Consider the following 27378-nt stretch of genomic DNA (forward strand, 5'->3'; position numbering starts at 1 on the left):
TGCGTGGTAGCCAGGTGCATCACACGGATGAGGGAAAGCAGGGAGATCTGGGAGAAGGCTCTTAAGTGGGGGTCCCTGGTGTGGGAAGGTGGGGAGCAGGATTCTGCTTTCTGCTCTAGGGTGTGGGAGTCTGTTTCCACTTGACAGGCTGGGAAAGGCGTCTCCGCAGAGGTAACACTGGAGCAGAGACTGGATGTGGGGTGGGGAGCACGGCTGTGGAAGGTCTGGGCAGACGTGCTCTTGGTGGAGGGAACAAGACGTGTTGGGGTTCTGAAGTGGGGGAGGCAGTCTAGTGACAGACTGACGATTGAGCACAGGGAGAAGGGGAGGGAGGGGAGCTGGATTCTGGAGGACCCTGTAGGTCAGGGAAGGACTTCACACTTTGTTCTAGGTGTAGCCAAGTCCCTGAGGGGCTTTAACCAGAGCAGTGTGATCTGCTGATGTTTTCAAATGGTCCTGCTGGTTGCTCTCCAGACGCCTCCATGACTGTTCCTCCAGCCGCCGCTTGTCTGCTTTCTTGTTTCCTCAAAGCCATCACCCTTTTTGGTCAGCTGCTCCTCCGCTTAAAAGCATGAGATGTGGGGCACCTGGGTGGCTCAGTAGGTTAAAGCCTCTGCCTTTGGCTCAGGTCATGATTTCAGGGTTCTGGGATCAAGCCCCACATTAGACTCTCTGCTCAGCAGGGAGCCTGCTTCTGCCCCCTCTGCCTGCCTCTCTGCCTCCTTGTGATCTTTGTCTAACAAATAAATAAAAATCTTTTAAAAGCATGAGATGTAAAAAACAAACAAACAAACAAAAAACAACAACCCTAAAATAAATAAATAAGTAGGGGCGCCTGGCTGGCTCAGTGCGTTAAGCTGCTGCCTTCCGCTTAGGTCATGATCTCAGGGTCCTGGATCAAGCCCCACATCGGGCTCTCTGCTCGGCAGGGCGCCTGCTTCCTCCTCTCTCTCTGCCTGCCTCTCTGCCTACTTGTGATCTCTCTCTGTCAAATAAATAAATACAATCTTTGAAAACAAATAAATTAATTAAAGCCTGAGATGTCCCCAGAGGTGATGCTAGGACTCCACTGTCTTCTTATCTGACTGACTTCTGTGGCCTTCTTGCAGGAGGGTAAGCACAGAGCTGCTTTTCTCCTGGTGGGTTCAGATTACAGATCTAGGGCACAAAACCAGAGCCAGAGCCAATGTCCTCCACCCCCTGTGGGCAGCTAACCCTGTGCTAAAGGCACCCAAGCCCAAGTGTGGGGGGAGGAGCTTGCCAGCTGACTCCCTCTGGCATGGCCATGCAGGAAGAACTAACAGCATTGAGAAAAATGCCATGACTGCTCAGTTGTGCAAAGGAAGGAAGTCCTGCCATTTGCAAGCACACAGATAGACCTGGAGGGTGCAGGGGTGAGAGGCTGGCTGAGGGGGACAGCCCTATCATTCCCCTCCTGAAGCAGAACCTGGTCCAGCCCCCATGTCTGAAAGCAGCTGGGTGGTGGATAGCCTGTGGGCCTCTCTGAAAGGCATCAAGTGAGGGTCTGGGAGAAGTGGGGAGGGCGGGGAAGGAAGGAGACATTTTTTAGGGAACTCAAGAAGTTGTTCTCTGGTCTGATAGGGTTTTTACAGATTCTCTATAGCCATTTGATTTTTGTTACTCATCAACTCCGCCAGCAGGGAGAAGCTGCTGTCATGGGCATGATGAGGCTGGCAGAACAGCCAGGGAGAGCGCTAGCTACTTCCTCCCCTCCGCAGCAGATAGCACCACACGGTACTGGGCCACCTTTGTGGGAACAGCAGCCACAGCCTCCACGGTTCAGAGGACCAGCCCTCACCCAGCGCTGCTGGGGTGGAAGAGTGTGTCACAGTGAGAAGGGCCAGCGGTGGAGCAGCAGCACAGGAAGGGGTGGGGGTGAGGGCCCATACTGACCTAGAGGCCCTCTCTCACCACCAGGGACAGACCTCAGGCCCAGAGATCTGCAGAGGAGTCCCCCAAGCACCACTGTGGTCCTTAAAGAGGCTTGCTCCTGGATTGCCGAGACAGAAACCTGCCTGTCCTTGAGCATTTGCAGGGCGGTATGTGGAATCCCACGGCAGGGACATAACACGCAGTAGTGAGCTGCTAGGTCTGCTGGATGTCTGCATCCCAGCATTTTAATCCCTTGTCAGGAGATTTTGACCCTGTGCCATATTCCTGGAACTCCTGGGTCTTCCTGGAACCTGACAAAGGACCAAGATCTCAACACCATCCAGCAAACCCAGACACTTCCGGTCAGAGTTAATAGTCATCTGTCCATGGTGGATCAGTTGCTTAAGGTCACGCATCTTCCCAAGCTCTCCGGTCCACAGAGAAGAGTAACACATCACCCCTGCAGTTGGGTTTTTGGATCTGCTCTCCACTTGCTGACCTGGGACTTGCCTTGGAACACGACATCTGAACATAAGTGATACAGGAGTGGCTGGCACCCCGGTGCATCTTGAAAGAAGGTTCTGACCTAAGAAGCCTGTTTTGGGGGCTGACCTGCACCCTGAAAGGCATGTGAGTTCCCTGAGGGAGAGAGTCCGGGGATGTGTAGAGACAGGCCTGTGGAGCAACACCGCCGGGACCTGTCCGCGGGGTGTGGCAGGTACAGAGTGGAACTCAGGCTTGCACAGGGTGAGTGATAACGCACAGTGTAGACTCTAAGGGCTGGGTTCACTCTCTCTGCTCCATCTCTCCAGCACAGAGCACAGGCTTGGGGAAATTCTCCCTGGACTCGGGAAGGTCACCAGCTTCCCGGGTCTCAAAGACCCTCCTGATCCCACCTAACGTCTCTGGGTGTGCTGACCATGCAAGTTACCCCCACCTCTCCGGCTGTCCTGTGCTTCTCCCACGCCTCCCTGCAAATATAGTTGGTTACGGTGAGTATTTGCACCACAGAAACTAGCAAGCATGAAAGTCAGGGCTGCATCTCACCCCCGAGGCTGGTTTTCAGACACCCATCACGACACCACCATTGGTTCTCAGTATCTCCTGTGTCTACATGGATCACACGTGGTCAGCACTCAGGAAGCAGAGCAGTGGTCGTGGAAGCGGTGAATTTGGGGAACTAAGGTCATGTGAGGGTACTGGGGACACATGCAGTGAGGTTCCAGACACTTCCGCAGAGCAATTTCTTTCCTGCTCACTCGGGCTCCCAGGGTCGGAAATGCGTCCTCTGCAATGCTGCATGAATGAGTGAGTTCCTTGTTGCAAGGTCCGTTGGGGCAAGTCCTGGAGAGGCAGTGGGAACCATGGGGGAAGGAGAAGCTGGCCGTTCTGCGGGTTTCCTGATGCCCGCGGCCCACCGGGCTTCTCCCCTGCTCCGGTGGTTTCCTGCCCTGAGGACGCGCGTCTCTCTTCAGGGCGGGGAGGTGGTGAATAGACACCAAGAAGGGACATTGCCTGAGAGGCCAGAAGTGGTCTCTGCCGGGACACTCCAACAAACACCAAGGAGTTTCGAAGGTTGACTGGCGTTTCAAGGGAGCACAGAGTGATTTGCCAGAAACGAATCCGCTCATGTATCGCGTTTCTGTGCCGATTGATCGAAGGCGGTTGGAAGACCCAGGTCTGAGCCGCAGCTCTACGACCAGAAACATCGCCGGGACCTTTCTGGGCCTTCACATAATTATCTGGTGCGTCGTGAGGAGGACACTTGCCTGCCGCCTGGCCAGCACCGTCATGTGGCGGCACATTCTGGGGCGTGGGTGACGTACACAGGTGTGTCCAGCACAGAGCCAAGGATGCTGGCATCAGTGCTGCGAAGGGCGGTCTGGGAAGTGTGGCCTGGAGGAGGGAGCCCCGAGCGCGGGTCACCCTCAAGGGCAACTGGGGGACAGGCGTGGATGCCAGACTCTCCCCGGAGACCCCTTTGTACCTTCTGAATTTTGAACCCATGGGAATTTATTACTTACTCAGTATATATGTAAGTATTTATACGATGACTATTGTCATGGACCCCGCCCCAGGCTCCGCCCCACGGCACATCTGACCCCGCCCACCAGGAGCGCAGTAAAGCTGTCCATCAGGCCCCGCCCCGCCCCGTCGGTCCTCTCCCTCAGGCCCTCCACCCTTCAGAGCACTGCCCATTGGACCCCGCCCCCGCCCCATATGGTCCCGCCCCCCGCTCATCGGACCCCGCCCTCAGGCCCCGCCCCGTGCTACGCAAGCCCCACGTGACTCCGGGACATGGCCCTGCCCTTTTAAGGCCACGCGGCGGCTGTCCCGCCTGGGTTCCTCGCGGCGGTCAGTCTCCGGGTTCGGCGCCTCGCGGAGCGGCGGTCTGCGCGTGCGCGCCGCGGGGCACTGTGGGGCCGGCGCCCACCGGCCGGGCGCTCCCTGTGAGGCGGAGCGGTCGCCCGGTCCAGCGCGTCCGGCCCGTCCCGGCCCTGCGCCCCGGTGTGTGCCCGTCCGCCGGGCTCGCTCCCAGGCCATGGTCCGTGCCCGTCCGCTGGGCTCGCTCCCAGGCCGCGGGGCAGTCCCGAGGGCCGTGGTTCTGTAAGTACCGCCGCCCGCGCGTGTTCTGTGTGGGCGGAGGCGCGCGCGCCGGCGGCCGTGGGCCTCGGAGCCGCTCTCTGGACCCCGCGGGCCCAGCCTCGGTCCTGCCTTCTGCCCGAGCTCGGGCGCGGCGGGGGCGGCGGCGCGGCGCGAGGGCTGCAGCCCACGGCGAGGACCGAGGGAACGCGCCGTGGCAGGACGGACGCGTGGAGGGCGGAGCCGCGCGGAGTCCGGCTCCCCTCCGCACTGGGCGCTTCGCGGGCGCCGCTGGGGTTCAGTCCTGTCCACACCCGCGGCGCGCTCGGACTTGCGCCCGGCCTCCGGAGTTGCGTGCTCGACCACGGCGCCCGCCCGCGCCCTAAACCGAGTTTCGGGTTTAGGACGTGCGGAGCGCTCACCCCGGGACGGGCGTCTCCCTGGTCCCGCAGGACGGGCTCACCCTGCTGGTGTGCGGCGTCAGAACACGGCGTGCCGCAGACCTCGCCCGGCCCCCCAGCTGTGGCTTCCGTTCCTGAACGCGCTCTCCGGTACCGCGCCCGTCTCTCCAAGGCGTGCCTTGCCCGGCCCGCTGCGGGGACCCCGCGAAGCGCACGCCCACTGGCCTCTCAGGTTCTCCAAAATCCGGCATGGTCCCTCTTGGCTCACAGTCGCCAGTTTCCGTCACCGGCCCCGTGCCCTTTACTCCCGGCCACTTTCTGCTCAGAGAGCTCGCTGCCTCCTCTGAGCAGAGCCATCGCTGACCTTCCAAAGCCCGCTCAGGCTTCACCGCCTGAGCAGCCCTGCTTGAGCCCCTGTCCTTGCTGTCTCTACGTAAAGACTTCGTAGTCCGTAAGTTGTTACGTGGCTCTCCTCCTATAAAACAGATGATCCCAAGTGTTCCGTAAATCGTTTCGTATAGCCATGACAACAGTGACTATCTGAATGGTGATTTCACTAATGATCTCAATTACGAAATTTCCTTAGAGGATTTGTATCAATTGTATAATTGGGAAAAAACGATAGTGTTGCATAGCAGTGAGAACAGTACATTTCTGCTGCGTGTTGGTAGTTAAGTGCATAGTGGTTTAGACCTCCTACATAAACTTTCGTACAGCTTATTTTGATTACTATTTTGTGCATTTCTTATTTTTTATTTTTTAATTTTATTTAAAGATTTTATTTATTTACTTGACAGACAGAGATCACAAGTAGGCAGATAGGCAGGGGTGGGGAAGCAGACTCCCCGCTGAGCAGGGAGCCCGATGCGGGGCTAGATCCCAGGACTCTGGGATCATAACCTGAGCTGAAGGCAGAGGCTTTAGCCCCCTGAGCCACCCAGGCGCCCCGTATTTTGTACATCTTTTTATCTTAATCGTTGTTTATTTTGTACCCAGTCTTCCGTATAATTTTCGATGTACAGAAGTGTTGCAAACATAGTAAAAGATTTAAAAATTGATAAATTGGACTGCAGAAAAATTTAAAACTTTGGGGTTGCAAATAGCACCATCAGGAAGCAAAAAGACAACCGACAGAATGAGAGAAAATATTTGCAAATCGTATATTTGATAAGGGTCTGGTGTTCAGAATATATAAGAACTCTTACAACCCAGTAAAAAAGACTAATGAAAAACTGAGCAAAAGCCTTGAATACACATTTCCTCAAAGGGGATAAAGATATGGCCAATAAGCACATAGAGCACAAAGGCTCAGTGTCCTTAGTCATGAGAGAAATGCAGAGTTGCAGACACAGTGCGATGGCCCTTCACACCCTCTGGATGGCTCCAGTCAAAAGGACAAATGGCGACAAATATCAGAGAGGACGTGGAGAAGTTGGAAGCCTCATACAATCCTGGCGGGAATGTAACTGCTTTGGAAAACAGTTTGGCAGTTCCTTAAGAAGTTGAATACGGAACTGTATGACCTAGCATTCCATTCTTATGTGTGTACTCAGGAGGAATGAAAAGAAATAGAATGAATGCCCATGCAGAAACTTGTACACAGATGGTTATAGTAGCATTATTTGTACTAGCCAAAAGGTCAAACAACCCACATGTTGAAGGGATAAAGGCGGTGTGACACATCCACTCCGAGGGATACTTCTGCCGGTAACAAGGACGAAGCACTGATGAATGGTGCCACATGGGTAGATGAGATGCTGAGGTCGCCGTGACAAAGGACCACAAACTGGGCGGCTGGGTAGAGTATATTGGCTCACAGTTTTGGAGCCTAGAAGTCTAAAATCAAGGTATTGGCAGGGTTGTTTCCTTGTCAGGGCTGTGAGGGTTGTGCCTCTCATCCAGCTTCTGATAGCCCCGGGCACTCTTAGCGTGCAGATGGTGTTTTCCTGTGTCTTGATTTTGCTTTAACCTCTCCATGTGTCTGTGTGTCCAAATTGCTCCTTTTTATAAGGAGTCCCCGAGTTTGGGGCCCTCCCGAATGACCTCATCATACCATGACATTGCAGACACCCAGTTTTCAGAGAAGTCACATTCACAGGCACAGGGGATTAGGACTTCCATCTTTTGGAGGGACACAGTTCAAGACACAACAATGGGTGAGGCTTGGAAATATGGTAAATGAGAGACCATTTACAAGAGGCTGCATATCATACGATGCCACTTACCAGTTGTCCAGAATGGGCAGCTCCATAGAGACAGAGCGTCGATCAGTGGTGGCCTAGGGCTGAGGGAGGGCGGAACAGAGAGTGACTGCTAAAATGCATGTGAATTTTAAGTGTAACGTTGATAAGCTGTTTAAAATAGAGTAACAACAACAGTTTGTACTTGTTTACTCATCCAGCCTGCCCTAATGTTTGCACGTCACAGAAGTGATACAATGAGCTAACCCAGAAAAGTAACATCTGCACAGAACTGTTAGCTGATTGACATACATACAGACTTCAGTCAGATTTTGTCAATTGTCCAATTATTGTCTGATGCTTGTCCTATCTCTTAGCCTTCTGCAGAAATTCTAGTCTTTTTTTTTTCATCTCTGATGACCTTGTCATTGTTGGGCAAGTATGGGAAAGTCATTTTGTAGAATGTCCTTCAGTTTAGATTTTCTGATTCATGAGACTCAGGTTATGCATTTTTGGCAAGACAGTTACGGAAGTGCTGCTGTGTCCCCAGTGCGTCATATTGGAGGGTACATGACATTAGTAAGTTTTATTACTAATTAAATCTGATCAGTTAGGTTGATTTTTTTTCCTTAAATTTCTTAATTTATTTTTAAGAAGTAAAAAATCACTCAGTGGTACCATACAAAATCAAATAATTTTTGCACCTAGTATTTTCACCAAAAGTGATCTCATGGTACAGAAATAAAACATAATGAAAAAAAAAACCGTCATTAACTTCACACCTGGCTTTCAAGCTTAGTAGAACTGAACAGAGAGTTAGGTTGATTTTTTAATTGTAAAGTTAACTTTTTTCTTTTTAAAGTAACAAATAGCTTCTGTGGGGGACTGCTGAGACCATGCACATGCATATTCACTACACTCATCCCCAAATTATAGGTTGCAGTCTTGCCTACGGCACTTATTCCTGTGGTGTTTCCCTATGCTTTTATTTCTAGTTCTCTATGCTTATTTTTATTTTCATTTATGTATTTTTTTAAGATTTTATTTATTTATTAGAGAGCATGTGTGAGAGAGCACAAGTGGGGTGCAGGTCAGAAGGAGAAGCAGACTCCCCTTTGAGCAGGGAGCCTGATGCAGGACTCCATCCCAGGACTCCAGGATCATGACCTGAGCCGAAGGCAGATGCCCGACTGAGCCACCCTTGAGGCACCCCTCTTTCAACATTTGTTAAATGGAATTATGCAGTAAGGAAGAGCTGTCTTTTCTCCCCCACTTTTATTATTTGTTTATGTATTTATTTATTATTTTTTATGTTTTATTTTTTAAAGTAATCTCTGCGCCCAGCTTGGGCCTCAAACTCATGATCCCGGGGGTCATATGCTCCACTGACTGAGCCAGACGGGCACCCTCTTTTTTTTCCTCCAGTTTTTAAATTCATTTTTTCAATTCTTTTGTTTATATCAGTATGGACTCATGGATTTTTATTCTGTTGATTTTAGTCCATTAGTGTTATTATTTATTATGTTGCTCAAATTGTCCCTGATTTGGCCATTGAGAGCTTATTGTAGGGAGCCTCTAAGATGGTGCCCAACAATTCCTACCTCCTAGTATTCAGGCCCTTGTGTAATCTCCTCTCCTTGAGTGTGGGCTAGATTAAGTGATGTTTCTGATGAATAGAAAAGGTGATGGGAAGTCATTTCCGAGATTAGGGTAAGAAAAAGACTGGCTTCCGTCTTGGGCAACTTCTTTTGCTGTCTCCTTCTCTTGCTTCCTTACTCCCTCACTCCCTTGTTCTGATGGAAGCCAGCTACCATACTGTGAGCTGTCCTATGGACAGGCCCCTGTGCCAAGGAACTGAGAGAGGCCTTTTGCCAACAGCTAGTGAAAAACTCAGTCTAGTACCCCTGAAGATCACCCTAAAACTTCACTACTATCCAGTGTTGTACTGGATGTTCTAGCCATTTCTATAAAGAAAGGAAAAGAAGTAAAATCCAGGCAGTGGAAAGAAAAACATTTTTACTCGCAGACAGCATGCTTGTCTGTCCAGAAAATTGGAGATTACAGAAAGCTTCTGGAACTATTAATGCTTTAACTGTTAACAGGTGCAAAATCATCTACAGACATTAATTTTATTTCTGTGTGCTAGCAACAATCAGAAATTGAAAAAAAAATGCCATATATGGTACAATGAAAATATTAAATGCTTCTGAATAAACTTAAGATATGGAAGACCTTCACACTGAAAACTACCAAACATTGCTCAGAGAAATTGAAGATCAAAGTAATTGCAAGATAGCCTGTGTTCATGGGTTGGAAGACTCAGTGTTGTTAAGATATCAGTTCTTCCTGAATTAATCAGTATATTCAATGTAATCAAAATAAAAATCCCAGCTGGGGCACCTGGGTGGCTCAGTCAGTTAAACATCTGACTTCAGCTCAGATCATGATCTCAGGATCCTGGGATCCAGCCACACATCACGCTCCCTGCTCAGTGGTGAGTCTGCCTCCTCAACTCCCCCTCCCCTTGCTTATGCTCTCTCAAATAAATAAATAAAATATTTAAGAAAAAAAAATCCCAGCAAGTTTTTTTGGTAGAAATTTGCAAATTAATTCTAGCCTTTATATGGATATGGTGAGGACTCAGAATGGACAGACTAACTTTGAAGAGAAACAAAGTGGGAGGACTCAAGCCATATGATTACAAAATATAAAGCTATGCAATGAAGAAGATGTGTTGGCATAAAGATAGCCAAGTTATCTTGAAAAAAATGAAAGAATAGAAAATGAAATGTGAAAATGAAAAAAGAAGAGAGAATACATAAATAAACCCACATGTTGATTTTAAAAAAGGTGCTGCCATAGACTGAATGTGTCCACCTAAATGTCATATGTTAAATCCTAATCTCTAAGGCATTAGGATGTGGGGCACTTTTCAATTAATTAGGTCATGAGAGCAGAGCCCTCATGAATGGGATTAGAGCCAGTTTAACTTTCCTCTTATAAAAAAGAAACCCTAGGGAGTTCCTTTGTCCCTCCTATCATGTCAGTACATAGCAAAAAACAGTCATCTATAAATTAAGAAGAGGACCCTACCAGATACCAAATCTGCTTGTGCCTTGATTTGGGACTTCCCAGCCTCTGGAATTGTGAGAAATAAAATCTCTGTTGTTTATAAGGTCCCCAGTCTATGGTTTTCTGTTATAGCAACCCAGATGGACTACAATGGACGTCAGAGCCATTCAATGGAGAACAGCTCTGGAACAATCAGATGTATAAAAAATAACAGCTTTACACACATAAAAAAGGATCATAGACTTAACTGTTAAATTAGTTTAGAACTATAAAACTTCTAGAAAAAAAAACCAAAATCTTTGTGACCTTGGGTTGAACAAAGATACTCTAACTATAACTTTGGCATGCGCCATACAAAAATAAAATAAAATAAAATAAATTGGGCTTTATCAAACCATGAGGAAACTCAAGTATGAAGAGAAGATGGCAGACATGGGAAGGGATCATGGGATCTGAAAATGACATGACAGTGAGTTCTCTTTTTGCTCAGTATATCCTGGGTTTGATGCTGGAGAAGCCAACAACCTGGAAATATCAAGGGGAGTTGTGGGGTGGGGAGGAGCCCCAACAGAAGCCTGTTCTTTTTCACCCAGGGACCAGGAAAGGGGCAGTTCAGCAAGACAGAGAACTTACAGGAAATAACTGCTTTACTATAGCCAAACACCATGGAACAAAATAAGGCCCCATCTGCATTATTGAAGGTTCAGTGAGGAGTCTAGACTTTGATGATAGCTGTGTTGTAAAGAGGTCATCCTCCTTCCTTGCTGGGCTGCTGTCAGAGAAGGCCCAGAGGAGATGGGATTGTCATGCCCCCCCCCCCACAGTGATGGTACTTTTTCTCTCTCACAGGGAAGGCCACATGGGGAGCAGTTACAAGGTGTTCTTAAACCTCTGTATTGGTGTTCTCTAGAGAAACTAGGGGTGGGAGTGGGGAAAGGGAGATATGTTTATTATAAGATACTGGGTTATGGGAATCCCATAACTGGCTCTGTACAAACGAGACCCAGGAGAGCTCGTGGTGTGGATTGAAGCCTGAGCGCTGGGGAACTGATGGTGTATCTGCCAGTCTGTATCTGAAAGCCTGAGAACCAGGAGCCCTGAGTACAGAAGATTGATGTCTTAGTTCAAGCATTGAGGCAGAGAGCCAGTTTAACTTTACTCCACTTTTTTGTTCTGTTCAGGCCCTCAACAGGTTGGGTATTACCATCCACATTGGGGAGGTTCTCTGTTTTATTCAGTCTATCAATTCAAAGAGTAATTTCTGAAAACACCGTTAAGAGATGCATTCAGAAATAATCTTTAACCAGCTACCTGGGCATTTTGTGGCCCAGTCAAGTTGATGTAAAAGTTGACCATCACATTCTTGTAGCCTGGTTGGTGAACTCTCATCTTCACTTGGCAGTAAAAGGTGGGGTCTTCCTTTTTGTGCTTGTGTGATGTCAGAGGAGGCCAACAACCTGGAACTGTGAGAAATAAATCTCTGTTGTTTATAAGTTATCCAGTCTATGGTAACCAAATAGGATATACTTCAAAAAAGACCATGCCAAGATGCTTCATAATCAAAATTCTGAAAACCAAAGACAAGATACCTTGAAAAAAGAAACAATACGTGGAAAACAACCCAAATTATAGCAGAATTTTTACTAGAAACCAAGAAGCACAGAAGAAAGTGGCATGGCATTTTCAAGTGTGAAGACAAAGAACTGTAACTCAGAGTTCTCTATCCAGTGAAAATATTTTTTTGGAATAAAGTGAGAATCAAGACATTGTCTGATGAAGGAAAACTAAGAAGATTTGTCAGCAGAAGATCTGTCCATTCAAAAAAAAAAAAAGGCTAAAGGAGTTTCTTCATTTTCAAAGGAAATGATAAAAGAAGGAATCTTGAAACATCAGGAAGGGATATAAAACAGTAGAAAGAGTAAATATGTAAGTTAACACGATGGGTTTTTTTTTTCTCTTGTTGAGTTTTCTAAATTAAATTTGGTGATTGAGACAAAAATTGTAACATTGTCTGATACGGATCTCAAAGCATGCAGGAGGAATCTTTAGGACAACTGTATTATAAACAACAGAGTCATTGTGCACGCCTACAGAAAGTCTCCGGAAGACATTACATTTACACCTCAGGTGATTTCTGGCACAGAGACACTCTACAACAATAAAACAAAGGCACAAACAAAAACAAAACCCAAAAGAAAATCCTAGGGAAAGAGGAGAATCTGATCTCCAGGCTTACTGTATTATTAGATTCAAACATCCAAGTTTCCAAGAAAAAAAAAAATCACAAGACACTTAAGGAAACAGGAAAGTATGACAGTCAAAGAAAAAGACAACATAAAATGTCCAGTGACAAAGGCCAGATGGCAAGGCTACTAGAGAATGACTTTGAAAAAACTGTGTTAAAGATGCTCGAAAAACTAAAGGACACATAGAAAGTCAAGAAAATGATGTATGAGCAAAGTGGAAATATCAACATATCACAAAGAAATTCTGGAGCTGAGAAATAAAAGAACTTAAGTGAGAAACTCACTAGAGAGATTCAAAGGTAGATTGGAGCATGCAGAAGAAAGAATCAGTGAACTGGAAAAGATAATTGAAATGATCGAGTCTGAAAAAAGGAAAGAATGAAGATTGAGGAATAATGAACAAAGCCAAAGGAAACTGTAGGACACCTTCTAGAAGATGATTGTACATTGTGGAAGTCCCAGAAGAAGAGTGAGCGAGAGAGAGAAATTGTTTGAAGAAATAGTGCCTGAAGACTTACCAAATTTGATGAAAGACTTGAATATAAGCATCCAACAACCTTAAACTCAAAATAAGATGAATTCAAGGAGACCCACATGGAGGCACATAAATTGTTGAAAACAAAAACAGAATCTTGGAAGCAGCAAGACAGAAGTGACTTATTACATAAAAAGGATGTTCAGCAAGACTCCCACCAGATTCCTCAGATGAAACTTTGTAGGCCAGAAGTGAGTGGGCTAGCATATTCAAAGTAGCGAAAGGAAAAAAACAAAAACAACCCCCCCCCCAAAAAAACCTGTCAGCCAAGAATCCTGTATCCACCAAAACTGTCCTTCAGAAGTGGAGAAATTAAACTAAAGCCAGTAGAGGGAAAGAAATAGTAAAGATGAGAGATGAACAAAATATAGAATAGAAAAGCAAGGTTTTGAAATCATTTCTTATTTTTTTTTAAGATTTTATTTATTTATTTGACAGAGAGAAATCACAAGTAGATGGAGAGGCAGGCAGAGAGAAAGAGAGGGAAGCAGGCTCCCTGCTGAGCAGAGAGCCCGATGCTGGACTCGATCCCAGGACTCTGAGATCACGACCTGAGCCGAAGGCAGCGACTTAACCCACTGAGCCACCCAGGCGCCCCTTGAAATCATTTCTTGAAAAGACAACCACCACTAACAACAAAAGACTAATGAGGATTCTAGGAATATGGTGGAATCAAAAGCACCAGGAATTTGTTTCTCTGCCTGGACAACAATTGTACTGGCAAAATCATCTGATGTAACTACTTTGGAACTCTGGAAACTGTTGAAGGCTTGCAACTTTCAGGGGAAGGTTTGGATAGGAAATTTCACTTGATTTCAGTTCTAGGATGGTAATAGCTACACATGCCAACCCCTAGCCACTTGGCAGGCAGCCATGTTCCTGGACCAACTTGCACACTGCTTGTGGGAGCCAAGCAAGCAAGAAGATTCTGCCCTCCAAATATCAGGGATCTTTCATCTGATCACTGATTGCTGCTTCTAAACATAGAGATGCAAAAAGGCAGGGAGCCATTATCATTGCACCTTCCCCATCTGGCTCAAGTGTCTTACAGGATATTTAAAGGGCAAGTGTACCCCCTCCTCCCATCATTCATCCCTTCATTTTTTGCTATGTTGTTGTGTGTGTGTGTGTATGTGTGTGTGTGGTGGGGAACTAGGCATTAAACACTAACATATTCAGGGGCACCTGGGTGGTTCAGTGGGTTAAGCCTCTGCTTTTGGCTCAGGTCATGATCACAGCGTCCTGGGATAGAGCCCCACATCGGGCTCTCTGCTCTCCAATGAGCCTGCTTCCCCCTCTCTCCCTGCCTGCCTCTCTCCCTACTTGTGATCTTTCCCTGTCAAGTAAATAAATAAAATCTTAAAAAAGAAAAACAATGAACATATTCAAAAACACCTGCATACACAGGGAAAATTAGAAAGTGATTGTGTATGCATAAGGAAAAAAAGAAAATGTTGTATCTATACCTTGGGCTGATCCTGAGCACAGAATGAATATAATAAAAAATAAACAAAAATAACAAAAAGCATCCAACCATGGGGGGGGGGAGAATCTGATTTTCAGAGTTATCACATTATTAGAAACAAATGTCCAGTGTTCAACAAAATATCACAAGGCAAAAAGACAGGAAAGTACTACTCATTCAAAGGAAAAAAAAATACAACAGAATCTGTTCCTGAAAAAGACTTGTTGGAAGATATAGTAGGCGAAGACCTTAAAATAATGTTCTTAAAGATGCTAAAAGAACTAAAGGAAGGGGCACCTGTGTGGCTCAGTGGGTTAAAGTCTCTGCTTTCGGCTCAGGTCATGATCTCAGGGTCCTGGGATTGAGCCCTGCATCAGGATCTCTGCTCAGCGGGGAGCCTGCTTCCTCCTCTCTCTCTGCCTGCCTCTCTGCCTACTTGTGATCTCTGTCAAATAAATAAGTAAAAATCTTTCAAAAAATTTAAAAAATACTTTTAAAAAAGAACTAAAGGGAAATGTAGAGAAAGTCAAGAAAACGATGTGAGAAAAAAATGCAATATCAATTAAGAAATGGAAAATCTAAAATGAAACCAAAATGAAATTCTGGAGCTTAAAGTTACAGTAACTGAAATTTTTAAAAAAATCGCAAGGAGTCAAAGGCAGAATTTGAGCTGGCAGAACATAAGTCAGTACTTTAAGAAAAGACAATGGAAATTATTGAGGTTCAGGAATAGATAAAGTTGAAAAATAGCAAACACAACCTGGATGTTTATGGGAAATCACCCAAAGCACCAACATATGCATTATGGGAGTTTCAAAGAAGAAGAAGAAAGAGGCAGAGGGAATATTTAATGAAATGATTGCTGAAAGCTTCCCAGACTTGAAGAAAGACATGAATATGAACATCCAAGAAGCTCAACCATCTCCAACCAAGATGAACTCCAAAAGACCCACTCCAAGACACATTATAATAAGACTTTCAAAAGCTAAATAAAAAGGGCAAACCTTGAAAGCAGCAAGAAAGAAGACAATTGTAAAAAACAAGTGATCATCAGGGATCATCTGCACATTTTTAAAAATCAGAATGTTGGAAGCTAGAAGACAATGGATATCCATTCTAAGTGCTCAAAGGAAAAAAAGAACTCTCAAACAAGAATCCTATATACAGCACTATATTTGGGCACTGTAAAACACATCTTTCAGAAGTGAGGGAGAAATAAAACAAAAATTGAGGGGGTTTGTACCACTAGATGTGCCCTGCAAGAAATGTTTAAGGGAGTCCTGGAAAATGAAAGACACTGGATATTAACCTGAAGCCATGAGGAGAAATAAGATTTCAGTAAAAATAAATACATGGAAAATTATAAATGTAGGACTATTGTAATAGCTTGTAGTTGTACGTTTTCTTTTTCTAGGGGATTTATGGTACTAATGCATTTAAATGGAAAAAAAACCTAGTTACTAGTATAATTATTACTGTAATTTTGACTTACAACTCCGGATTGTATTTTCTACATGATTTAAGAGACTAATGCATTTAAAGCAGTAATTTATATTTTGGAGCATACAGTGTATAAAGATGTGATTTGGTGACACCAACTAAAAGGGTTTGAGACAGTTTAAATTACTGAAGTTAAGCTGCTATAAATTCAATTTAGAATAAATGGGGTGCCTGAGTGGCTCAGTGGGTTAAGCCTCTGCCTTCTGCTCAGGTCATGATCTCAGGGTCCTGGGATCGAGCCCCGCTCTGCTTGGCGGGGCACCTGCTTCCCCCCTCTGCTTGCTGCTCTGCCTACTTATGATTTCTCTCTCTGTCAAATAAATAAATAAAATCTTAAAAAAAAAAAAAAAGAATGTTACCACTTTAGGATATTAAGTGTCGATCACCATGGCAGCCACAAGAAAATGACTGTAGAGGGTGCCTGGGTGGCTCAGTGGGTTAAGCCACTGCCTTCGGCTCAGGTCATGATCTCAGGGTCCTGGGATTGAGTCCCACATTGGGCTCTCTGCTCAGCAGGGAGCCTGCTTCCCTCTCTCTGCCTGCCTCTCTGTCTACTTGTGATCTCTCTCTCTGTAAAATAAATAAATAAAATCTTAAAAAAAAAAAAGAAATAATGACTAGAATATACACAAAAGGAAAGTAAGAAGGAACTTAAACATTTTGCTACAAAAAAAATCAAATACAAAAAAAGACAGGGATGCAGGAAAAGGGAGAGAAAAGCAATAGGGCATATAGAAAATAAACAGCACAATGACAGTAATATGTCCCTTCATATCAATAATTACTTTAAATGTAAATGGATTAAACTCTCCAGCTAAAAAACAGAGATTGGCAGATCAAACTCTGTGTACAAGAGACTCACTTGAGATTTCAAGATACAGACCACTTGAAAGTGAAAAGAGAGAAAGATATTCCATGCAAATAAGTAGCCAAAAGAGAGCACAAAGGACTATACTAACTTCAGAAAAAAATAGACTTAAAATAGAAAAAAGCTTACAAGAGGAAAAAAAAAAAAAGACATTACGTGTTAATAAACACTTTAACAGCAGGAAGGTAATTATAAATATTTACGCACCTAATCACAGACAATCAAAATATGTAAAACAAAAAGTGATAGAATTGAACTGAGAAACAGTTTTTTTTTTTTAAAGATTTTTATTTATTTGTCACAGAGAGAGTCAGCACAGGCAGACAGAATGGCAGGCAGAGGCAGAGGGAGAAGCAGGCTCGCTGCTGAGCAAGGAGCCCGATGTGGGACTCGATCCCAGGATGCTGGGATCATGACCTGAGCTGAAGGCAGCCGCTTAACCAGCTGAGCCACCCAGGCGTCCCAAACTGAGAAACAGTTTTACAACAACATTTGGAAACTTAAGAAACCCACTCAAAGTAATAGAACAAGACAGAAGATAAAGAAATATGGACTTAAGCAATACAACAAACCAGGTATTTCTAACAGACACAGAGCACTCCACCTAACCACACATCATACACATTCTTCTCAAGTGTATGTGGGAGATTTTCCAAGATTGACCATATGGAGGGCCACAAATTAACTCAATAGATTTTAAGAGTTAGTTGTATTCCAAGGCGTATTCTCTAACCACAATGGATAAAGTTAGAAGCCAATAACGAACTAAAATGCACAAAATTTTGGGCACTATAAAACCCACTTAAAAAAAAAGTTTTATTTATTTATTTGAGAGAGAGACAGTGAAAGGGAGCCATGAGAGTGGAGAAGCAGACTCCACTGGGAGTGGAGCTGGGAGCCCTATGCAGGACTCGATCCTGGTACTCTAGGATCATGACCTGAGCCGAAGGCAGTTGTCCAACCAACTGAGCCCCCCAGGCACCCTATAAAACACACTTTTAGGGATGCATGGGTGAATCAGTCCATTGAGCACCTGCCTTTGGCTCAGGTGATGAGCCAAAGGGATTAAGTCGTGCATTAGGTTCCTTCAGTGGAGAAGCCTCAGTGGCGAGCCTGCTTCTCCCTCTCCTTGCCACTTGCCCTGTTTGTGCTTACTTTCTCTCAAATACATAAACAAAATCTTAAAAACAAACAAAAAGAACCCCACACTTATAAACAACCAACAGATTGAAGAAGAAATCACAAGGGAACTTTGAAAATACTTAGACAAATGAAAACAAAAACAATATGTAAAACTCATGAGATGCATTGAAAGTAGTGCTAAGAGGGAAATTTTATAGCTATAAATGTCTACATTAGAAACAAGAAAGATCTCAAAACAACAACTTGAGGAACTAGAAAAAGAAGAATATACTAAAGCCACAGCTAGCAAAAGGAAAGAAACAATAAAGATTAGAGCAGAGATCAATGAAATAGTGTAGAAAAATAGAAGAGAAAGTCAACGAAACCAAAAGTTGGTTTTTTTAAAACCTTTAGCTAGATGAAGTAAGAGAAAAGGAAGTCTCAAATTACTAAAATCACAAATAAAAGTGGGGACATTACTATTGATTGTACAGAAATTTAAAAAGATTATAAGAGAGTACATGAACAATTGTATGCTGAAAAGTGAATAATATAGTTGAAACGGACAAATTTATAAGATTTATTTATTTTTATTTATTTGATAGGTAGAGATCACAAGTAGGCAGAGAGGCAGGCAGAGAGAGAAAGGGGGAAGCGGCTCCCTGCTGAGCAGAGAGCCCGATGTGGGGCTCGATCCCAGGACCCTGGGAACATGACCCGAGCCGAAGGCAGAGGCTTTAACCCACTGAGCCATCCAGGCGCCCCAAATCGACAAATTTCTAGATGCACAAAATCTACCAAGACTAAATCGTGAAGAAATAGGCAATCTGATTAGACCTCTTATTAGTAAGGAGATTGAGTAAGTAATAAAAAAAATCTCCCAACGAAGAAAGGTGCTGGTCCTGATGGTTTCACTGGTGAATTCTACCAGACATTTAAAGAAGAATACCTTTTCAAACATGTCTGAAAAATTGAAGTGTATACTTTGTAAATCATTCTATGAGGCTGACTTACTCTGTTGGCCAGACAAAGCTAGACAAAAACTATAAGAACAGAAAACTACAGACCAGTGTTCCTTATGAACATTGATGTAGAAATCCTCGACAAAATGCTAGTAAACAATTTAGCAGCATTTTAAGAGGATTTTGTAATCACAACCAAGTGGGATTTATCCCTGGTACGCACAGATGGTTCAAATTATGCAAATCAATCAATGTGATGCAACACATAAATAAAATGAAGGCAAAACACACATGATCATCTCATTTGATACAGAGAAAACATTTGTCAAATTCAACATCATTTTATGATACGACAAGAAGAGTAGGAAACTATGCAAAAATCTAAAAAATGCCATGTAATAAAAGCCATACATGAAAAACACAACAAACTTAACATTCAATGGTGAAAGACTGAAAACTTCTCTAAGATCAGGAATAAGACAAGGATGCCCACTTTCACTCCTTCTATACAACATAGTAATAGAAGTTCTAATTAGAGCTGTTAGGCAAGACAAAAGGCATCCAAAATGGAAAGGAAAAAGTAAAATCTCTGTTTGCAGATAATATGATCTTATATGAAGATCCTAAAGAGGCTGCAAAACTACTTAAGTGAATTCAGCAAAGCAGCAGGATAAAAAGTTAATACAGAAACCAGCTGCAATTCCTTACACTAACAATGAGCAAACTGAAAAGGAAATTATGAGAGCAATTATTGAGGTGCCTGAATGGCTCAGTCAGTTAAGCATCCAACTCTTGATTTGGGTTCAGGTCATGATCTCAGGGGTCATGAGATGGAACCCCATGTTGGACTTTGTGCTGGGCTTGGATCCTGCTTGGGATTCTTTCTCTCCCTCTCCCTCTGTCCCTCCCCAATACTCCCACACTCTCTATAAATAAATAAATAAATCATACCAAAATAAAAGCAATTCTATTTATAATAGCATAAAAAAGAATGAAATACTTAAGAACTAACTTAACCAAGGAGATGGAAGACTTACACCATGAGAATTTCAGAACGCTGCTGAAAGAAATAAGACATAAATAAATGGAAACCTATCCCCTGTTTGTGGACTGGAAGATGATATCGTTGAGATGTATTACTTACAGTGATCTACGTATTCAGTGTAATCCCTAACAAAATCCCAGTGACTTTTTTTTTTCCAGTCCATTCTAAAATTTATGTGGAATCTCAAGGGACAGTGAATAGCCGAGACAATCTTGAAAAATACCAAATCTGGAGGACTCAGTGTCTGATTTCAAAACTTACTACAAAGCTACAGTAGTCAAAATGGTGTGGTGTTGGTATATGATAGACATATAGACCAATGGAATAGAATAGCTCAGAAATAAACCTGTATATCTTTGTTGATAAGTGATGATGAGCATCATTTCATGTGTCTGTTGGCCATCTGTCTATGTTCTTTGAAGAAATGTCTGTTTGTGTCTTTTGCTCATTTTGAAAAATTGGATTATTTGTTTTTTGGGTGTTGAGCTGTGTAATTTCTTTATATGTTTTGGATACTAACCCTTTATTGAAATAAGTCAGTGAGTTAAAGACAAATACCAAATGATTTCACTCATATGTTGAATTTAAGAAATAAACAAGGGGAAAATAAGAAAGAGAAAAACCAAGAAACAGGTTTTTATATAGAGAACAACCTGATGGTTACCAGAGGGGAAGGGGATTAGGGGATGGGTGTTACATGAGCACTTGAAAGAATGTGTATTCTATAGATATGGAGTGTAATATTCTGTATATGTATGTTAGGTCAATTTCTTTTTTTTTCATGTATTTATGCTTATGAGTTTTGTTTTTTCTTTTGGTGTTTGTTTCTCAAGTACTGGATGATGGCAAAGAAAAATTAAGGTTGAAGATGGAATTAAGGTTGGTAATTGGTTGACTTTATTATTTTTTTAATAATGGTTGTGATTTTAAAGATTTATTTATTTATTTGACAGAGAGATCACAAGTTGGCAGAGAGGCAGGCAGAGAGAGAGGGGGGATGCAGGCTCCCCGCTGAGCAGAGAGCCCAATGTGGGGCTCGATCCCAGGACCCTGGGACCATGACCCGAACAGAAGGCATTGGCTTAACCCACTGAGCCACCCAGGCACCCCAACTGGCTGGCTTTAATATGAAACAATAATCTGCATTAGGGGAAGGGGCATTGTCATTGCCAGAGTTCATGAAGGTAGACAGGAGGCAGAAGAAAATATGAGGAGATGCAAGGTTGCTCAGTTTGAAGAATGAGGAGTGGGTTATGAAATGAGATCAACAGGCCACCTCTAGAAACTGGGAAAGGTCAGGGAATAGAATTTTCCCCAGGGGTCTTTGGCAAGAAACACAGCCTTTCCAACACCTTCTAACCTACAGAACTGGAAGATGATGATTTTTGCTCTTTTGCCATGTTACATGATGTATTCATAGGTGACAGGAATGAGGATGTGGGCATCTTTGGGAGACCATTACTTTCCCTATAATTCTTGCTTTAAAATTTTTAAAAATTTAACCCACAATACACTATTATTGTTTCTAAAGCCAGTGTTTGTTTAGATTTCTATTTTCTAGGGTGCCTGGGTGGCTCAGTGGGTTGAGCCTCTGCCTTCTGCTCGGGTCATGATCTTAGGGTCCTGAGATCGAGCCCTGTGTCGGGCTCTCTGCTTAGCAGGGAGCCTGCTTCACCTCTCTCTCTGCCTGCCTCTCTGCTGCTTGTGATCTGTGTCTGTCAAATAAAAAATAAACAAACAAATAAATAGATTTCTATTTTCTAAGCCTTTATTTCTTCATGCAGCCCAGATCTTCCATCTGCCAATTTCCTCTTGTCTAGAGTACACTCTCTTAGTTTTATGCATTTCTCTCTTATGTAACCAGGAGTTACATAACTAATTTATTTAGGGCTAATTTGTTGCTTCTCCATTTTCCCTATTATCCCATCTGGGTCCATAATTACATATATATTAGACCTTCTGACTTTATCTGCTGATTTTCTTAACCCTTCATATTTTCCTTCTCTTTGAATTTTTGCTCCATTACTGATAATCTTTTCAGTTCTATTTTCCATTTCACTAGTTTCAGGGTGTCTAATTTGCTATGAGACCCATCCATTACACTTGTAATTTCAGTTATATTTTATTTAAATTTTGATTGTTTTTAAAATCTCATCCTTTTTTGTATGTATTTCAAGGTTATCTTTATCTGTTTTAAAGTATTAAATATAGTTACTCTAAAACCTGTGTCTAATAATTCCATTTATCTGAAATTCTTTTTTTTTTTTAAAGATTTTATTTATTTATCGGGGGGCGGGGAGAGTGAGCACAGGCAGACAGAATGGCAGGCAGAGGCAGAGGGAGAAGCAGGCTCCCCGCCGAGCAAGGAGCCCGATGCGGGACTCGATCCCAAGACGCTGGGATCATGACCCGAGCTGAAGGCAGCTGCTTAACCAACTGAGCCACCCAGGCGTCCCAATTTATCTGAAATTCTTAAAGGTCTGTTCTGATTTCTTTTTTTTCTCATCCATGGTGCCTTGTTTCTGTTTGTGTTATTTTTGACTTTCAAAATTTATTTGGAATTATTATTTGGAATTTTATTTTCCTTGGAATTTTATTTCATAAATTCTCTGATGCCCAGGATAATTGTGGATCCTTCCACGATTTGAGGAAATTTGTGTTTGTGTCTGCCAGACTTTAGAAGGACTCCCAACCCAGGATCACTCTAAAGCTGCTTCTCAATTTTCAGATCACCCAGGTGGTGTGAATTCATGCTGCCCAGCCATGAAAGGGCCACTAGTGGTTCCCATATTCTCGGAGGTAATAATCTCCTAAGCCGAACTGGAGACACTCAACTCTTCTCTGGGGTGGAGGCCAGTAATTTCTATTTCACTGTCAAAACCATGGGTATGACCCTCTGGAATCCCAGCCCAAGGGAGGGAGGCTGCTCTTTTATAGCACCTGCCTTGTTTGAGTCCTGAAGGTTATTTTCTGTTTCTTAAACACCTGTGGCTGTGAAATCCCAAATGCAGGTTCTCTGGTCTGGTGAAGGCCCCCCAAGAGAAAGAAACGACTGTCGTCTCTAAGTTCACCTCTTTGCTCCTGTCACCTGACGAAGATTCCCAGCTTTCTTACCTACTGATTAGACAATTTAATTTTAAAGTAATTATCCAGAGTTTTAAATTGTTTTTAGGATTAGGGTCCATTAGGTATATAGCCTGCATTTTCTGATAATTAAAATGTAGTGAAAAGAAGGGCCATCTGTACCCCAATGTTTATAGCAGCAATGGCCAAAGTCACTAAAGTGTGGAAAGAACCAAGATGCTCTTCAACGGATGAATGGATAAGGAAGATGTGGTCCATATACACTATGGAGTATTATGCCTCCATCAGAAAGGATGAATACCCAACTTTTGTAGCAACATAGACGGGACTGGAAGAGATTATGCTGAGTGAAATAAGTCAAGCAGAGAGAGTCAATTATCATATGGTTTACTTATTTGTGGAGCATAACAAATAACATGGAGGACATAGGGAGATGGAGAGAGGAAGGGAGTTGAGGGAAATTGGAAGAGGAGATGAACTATGAGAGACTATGGACTCTGAAAAACAATCTAAGGTTTTGAAGGGGCGGGGGCTGGAAGGTTGGAGGATCCTTGTGGTGGGTATTATGGAGGGCACGTATTGCATGAAGCACTGGGTGTGGTGCATAAACAATGAATTGTTACGCTGAAAATAAATAAAAAAATTTAAAAAGTTCACTCTTTCAGACCTTTTATTTTGACAATATATTTTTAAAATTTCTGAGATTTCAAAATAGTTTTTTTTTTTTTTTTAAGATTTTATTTATTTATTTGACAAAGAGAAATCACAAGCAGACGGAGAGGCAGGTAGAGAGAGAGGAAGGGAAGCAGGCTCCCTGCTGAGCAGAAAGCCCAATGCGGGACTCGATCCCAGGACCCTGAGATCATGACCTGAGCCGAAGGCAGCGGCTTAACCCACTGAGCCACCCAGGCGCCCCTCTAAATAGTTTCTTTTCAAATTTTTTTTGTCTTGGCAAATTATTCAAAATAAAACTTACCATTGTAATCATTTTAAGTGTACAATTCTGTGGCATTCATTACATTCCCATGTTGTCCAACCATGACGTCACTATATCTAAAACTTTATCATTCCAGAGACTCTATAACTACTAGGCAGTAATTCCCCATTTCCCCATCTCTGGCCCCTGGTAACCCCTAATTCTCTTTCTGTATCTGTTGGTTTGCCTTCTCTATCTTCCTCATTTAAGTTGAGTCCCAGAATATCCCTTTGTATCTGGGTGATTTCACGTAGTGTGTTTTCTAGGCTTATCTGTGTTGTGGTGTGCGTCAGAACTCCACTTCTTATGAACAAATAATGTTCCATCTTATGTTTATGCATATTTCATTTATCTGTTCAGTTGTTGATGGTCATTTGGGTGGTTTCTGCCTGTTCACTGTTATGAATACCTACTACTGTGAGCCTTGGTGCACAAGTATCTGTATGAGTTCCCGCCTTCACTTCTTTGGGATCTGTATACCCAGAAGCAGAACAGCTGGCTCATATGGTATTTCTAATGTTTAGCATTTCTAGCAACTGTGGAACTGTTTTCCACAGTGGTTGAACCATCCTACATTCCACTAATGATATACAAGGGTCCCAGTTTCTCCACGTCATCATCATCAATACTTGATATTTTCTTTTGTTTGGTGATTGCCACTTCAGTATGTGGGAAGAGGTATCTCACTGTGCTTTTTGTTTGCATCTCTTTAATGACTAAGGATGTTGAGCATATTTTCATTTACTACAAGTATATCTTCCTTGGAGAAATGTCTGTTCAAGCCCTTTGCCCATTTTTAAATTGTGTTGTTTGGGGTTTTTTTTGTGTGTGGCTGAGTTGTATGGGTTCCTTATTTTAATCTCCTTATCAGGTATATGATTTGCAAATATCTTCTTCCATCCTGTGGGTTGTCTTTTCACTCTTCTGATAATGGCCTTTGATACAATTAAAAAAAATTTTTTTGATGAAGTCCGATTGATCAAGTTTTTTCTTTTGTTGCCAGAGCTTTTGGTATCATATCCAAAAGAATCATGGCCAAATACAATGTCATGAAGCTTTTCCCCTGTTTGTTTGTTTGTTTCACAAGAGTTTTATTGTTTTAATGTTTAGGTCTTTGATAATTTTAAGTAATTTTTTAAAAAATATTTATGTATTTATTTTAGAGAGAGAGAGAGAATGCACATGCAGGGAAGAGGGGCAGATGGAGCAGGGAGAGTGTCTCAAACAGATTCCATGCTGAGCACAAAGCCTGAGGCAGGGCTCGATCCTACAACCCTGAGATCATGACATGAGCTGAAACCAAGAGTTGGACACTTAACTGACTGTGCCACCCAGGCACCCCAAGTAATTTTTTTTTAAGATTTTATTTATTTGACACAGAGAGAGGGAGAGCACAAGTAGGCAGAGTGGCAGGCAGAGGGAGAAGGAGAAGCAGGCTCCCTGCCAAGCAGAGAATCTCATGTTGGACTCGATTCCAGGACCCTGGGATCATGACCTGAGCCGAAGGCAGACGCTTCACCGACTGAGCCACCAATGTGCCCCCCAAGTAATTTTTGCCTGTGATACAAGGTATGAGTCCAACCTCACTCTTCTATCCAGTTTTCTCAGCACCGTTTGTTGAAAAGACTATCCTTTTCACATTAACTGGTCTTAGCAATTAAGTAAAAAATATATTGGACCACATATGTGAGAATTTATTTCTGGGACCAATATTCTATTCCATTGGTCTATATGTCTGTCTTTATGTACTACACTATTTTGATTACTATAGTTTTATAGTTAGTTTTGAAATTGAGATGTATGAGTACTCCAACTCTGTTCTTTTTTTTTTTTTTTTAAAGACTTTATTATTTATTTGACAGAGAGACACAGTGAGAGAGGGAACACAAGCAGGGGGCATGGGAGAGGGAGAAGAAGGCTTCCTACTGAGCAGGGAGCCCGACATGGGGCTCAATCCCAGGATCAATCCCAGGATCATGATCTGAACTGAAGGCAGATGCTTAACAAATGAGCCAGCCAGGTGCCCCTATTCTTTATTTTTAGGAGTATTCTGGTTATTCAGTGTTCTTGAGATTCCATATGAATTTTAGGATGAATTCTTCTATCCTTTAAAAAAATGTCTTGAGATTTTGATCATGATTCCATTGAATTTGTAAATCGCTTTGGGTTGCATTGACATCCTAACAATATTAAGATTTTGAATCTGTGAATATGGAATATCTTTTCACTTATTTCTATCTTCATTAATTTTTTCAACATTGTTTTGTAGTTTTCCATTACATCTTCTGTCCATTTGTATAAATTCTTTTAAAGGATTTATTTATTCATTTTAGAGAGCACACGAACAGGGGAGGGGCAGGAAGAGAGGGAGAGAGGATGTCAAGCAGACTCCTCACTGAGTGTGGGGCCTGATGTGAGGCTCAGTCTCACCACCCTGAGATCATGACCTAAGCCAAGATCAAGAGTGGGCTGCTTCACGGGATGCCTGGGTGGCTCAGTTGATTAAGCGGCTGCCTTTGGCTCAGGTCATGATCCCAGCATCCTGGGATCGAGTCCCACATCCCTCGGCAGGGAGCCTGCTTCTCCCTCTGCCTCTGCCTGTCATTCTGTCTGCTTATGCTCGCTCTCTCTCCCTCTCTCTCTGACAAATAAATAAATAAAATCTTAAAAAAAAAAAAAAGAGTGGGCTGCTTCAGTGACTGAGCTACCCAGGAGGCCATTATTTCTACATATTTTTTTCTTTCTGGTGCTAATGTCAATAGAACTGTTTCCTCAATTTCTTTTTTTTTAATATTTCTTATTGTTAGTGAATGGAAATGCAACTGACTTTTCTTACTCTCTTTCTTATTCTCTTACTCTCTTAATTGAGTATGACTGATATTCAAAAAGCTCTACATATCTAATGTAGACAATTTGATGAGCTTGAAGATCAGAATATCCCTGTGAAGACATTACTACAATGAAGGTCATAAACCCTCTATCACCTGAAAAGTTTCTTCTCACTCTCTTTATGTATTTTATTATTTTTGTTTGTTTAGTTATTATAGGTAGTTTTTCTTTTGTGTTTAAGAGCACTTAACATAAGATCTACCTTCTTGGCATATTTTAAAAAGATTTTATTTATTTATTTGACAGACAGCAATCACAGGTAGGCAGAGAGAGAAAGAAAGGGAAGCAGGCTCCCTGCTGAGCAGAGAGCCCGATGCGGGGCTCTATCCCAGGACCCCGGGATCATGACTTGAGCCGAAGGCAGAGGCTTAACCCACTGAGCGCCTAGGCACCCCCCTTCTTGGCATATTTTTAAGTGTGCTGTACAGTGTTGTTAACTGTGGGCCCTATGCTGTCCATTAGATCTCTGGAACTTACTCATTTTGCATAACTGGAACTTCGTACCCTTTGACTAGCCAATACCTCTATTCTTCCCTCCTCCCAGCCTCCACAGCCCA

At 43.1% G+C, this 27378-nt stretch overlaps 1 protein-coding gene across 1 annotated transcript in view; it reads left to right on the plus strand.

Moving 5' to 3' along the window:
- Positions 1–4215: 4215 nt before the first annotated feature.
- LOC101688693 (up-regulator of cell proliferation) overlaps positions 4216–27378 on the plus strand; it is a 57339-nt gene continuing 34176 nt past the window's right edge. The window contains exon 1 of the mRNA XM_045089630.1: positions 4216–4500. Coding sequence (XP_044945565.1) covers positions 4436–4500 — 65 coding nt within the window. The 5' untranslated portion in view covers positions 4216–4435. The remainder of the gene's footprint in view (positions 4501–27378) is intronic.

The sequence above is a fragment of the Mustela putorius genome, unplaced genomic scaffold (assembly GCF_011764305.1).
Source record: "Mustela putorius furo isolate JIRA1106 unplaced genomic scaffold, ASM1176430v1.1 tig00003845_pilon_pilon_pilon, whole genome shotgun sequence".
Lineage (NCBI taxonomy): Eukaryota > Metazoa > Chordata > Mammalia > Carnivora > Mustelidae > Mustela > Mustela putorius.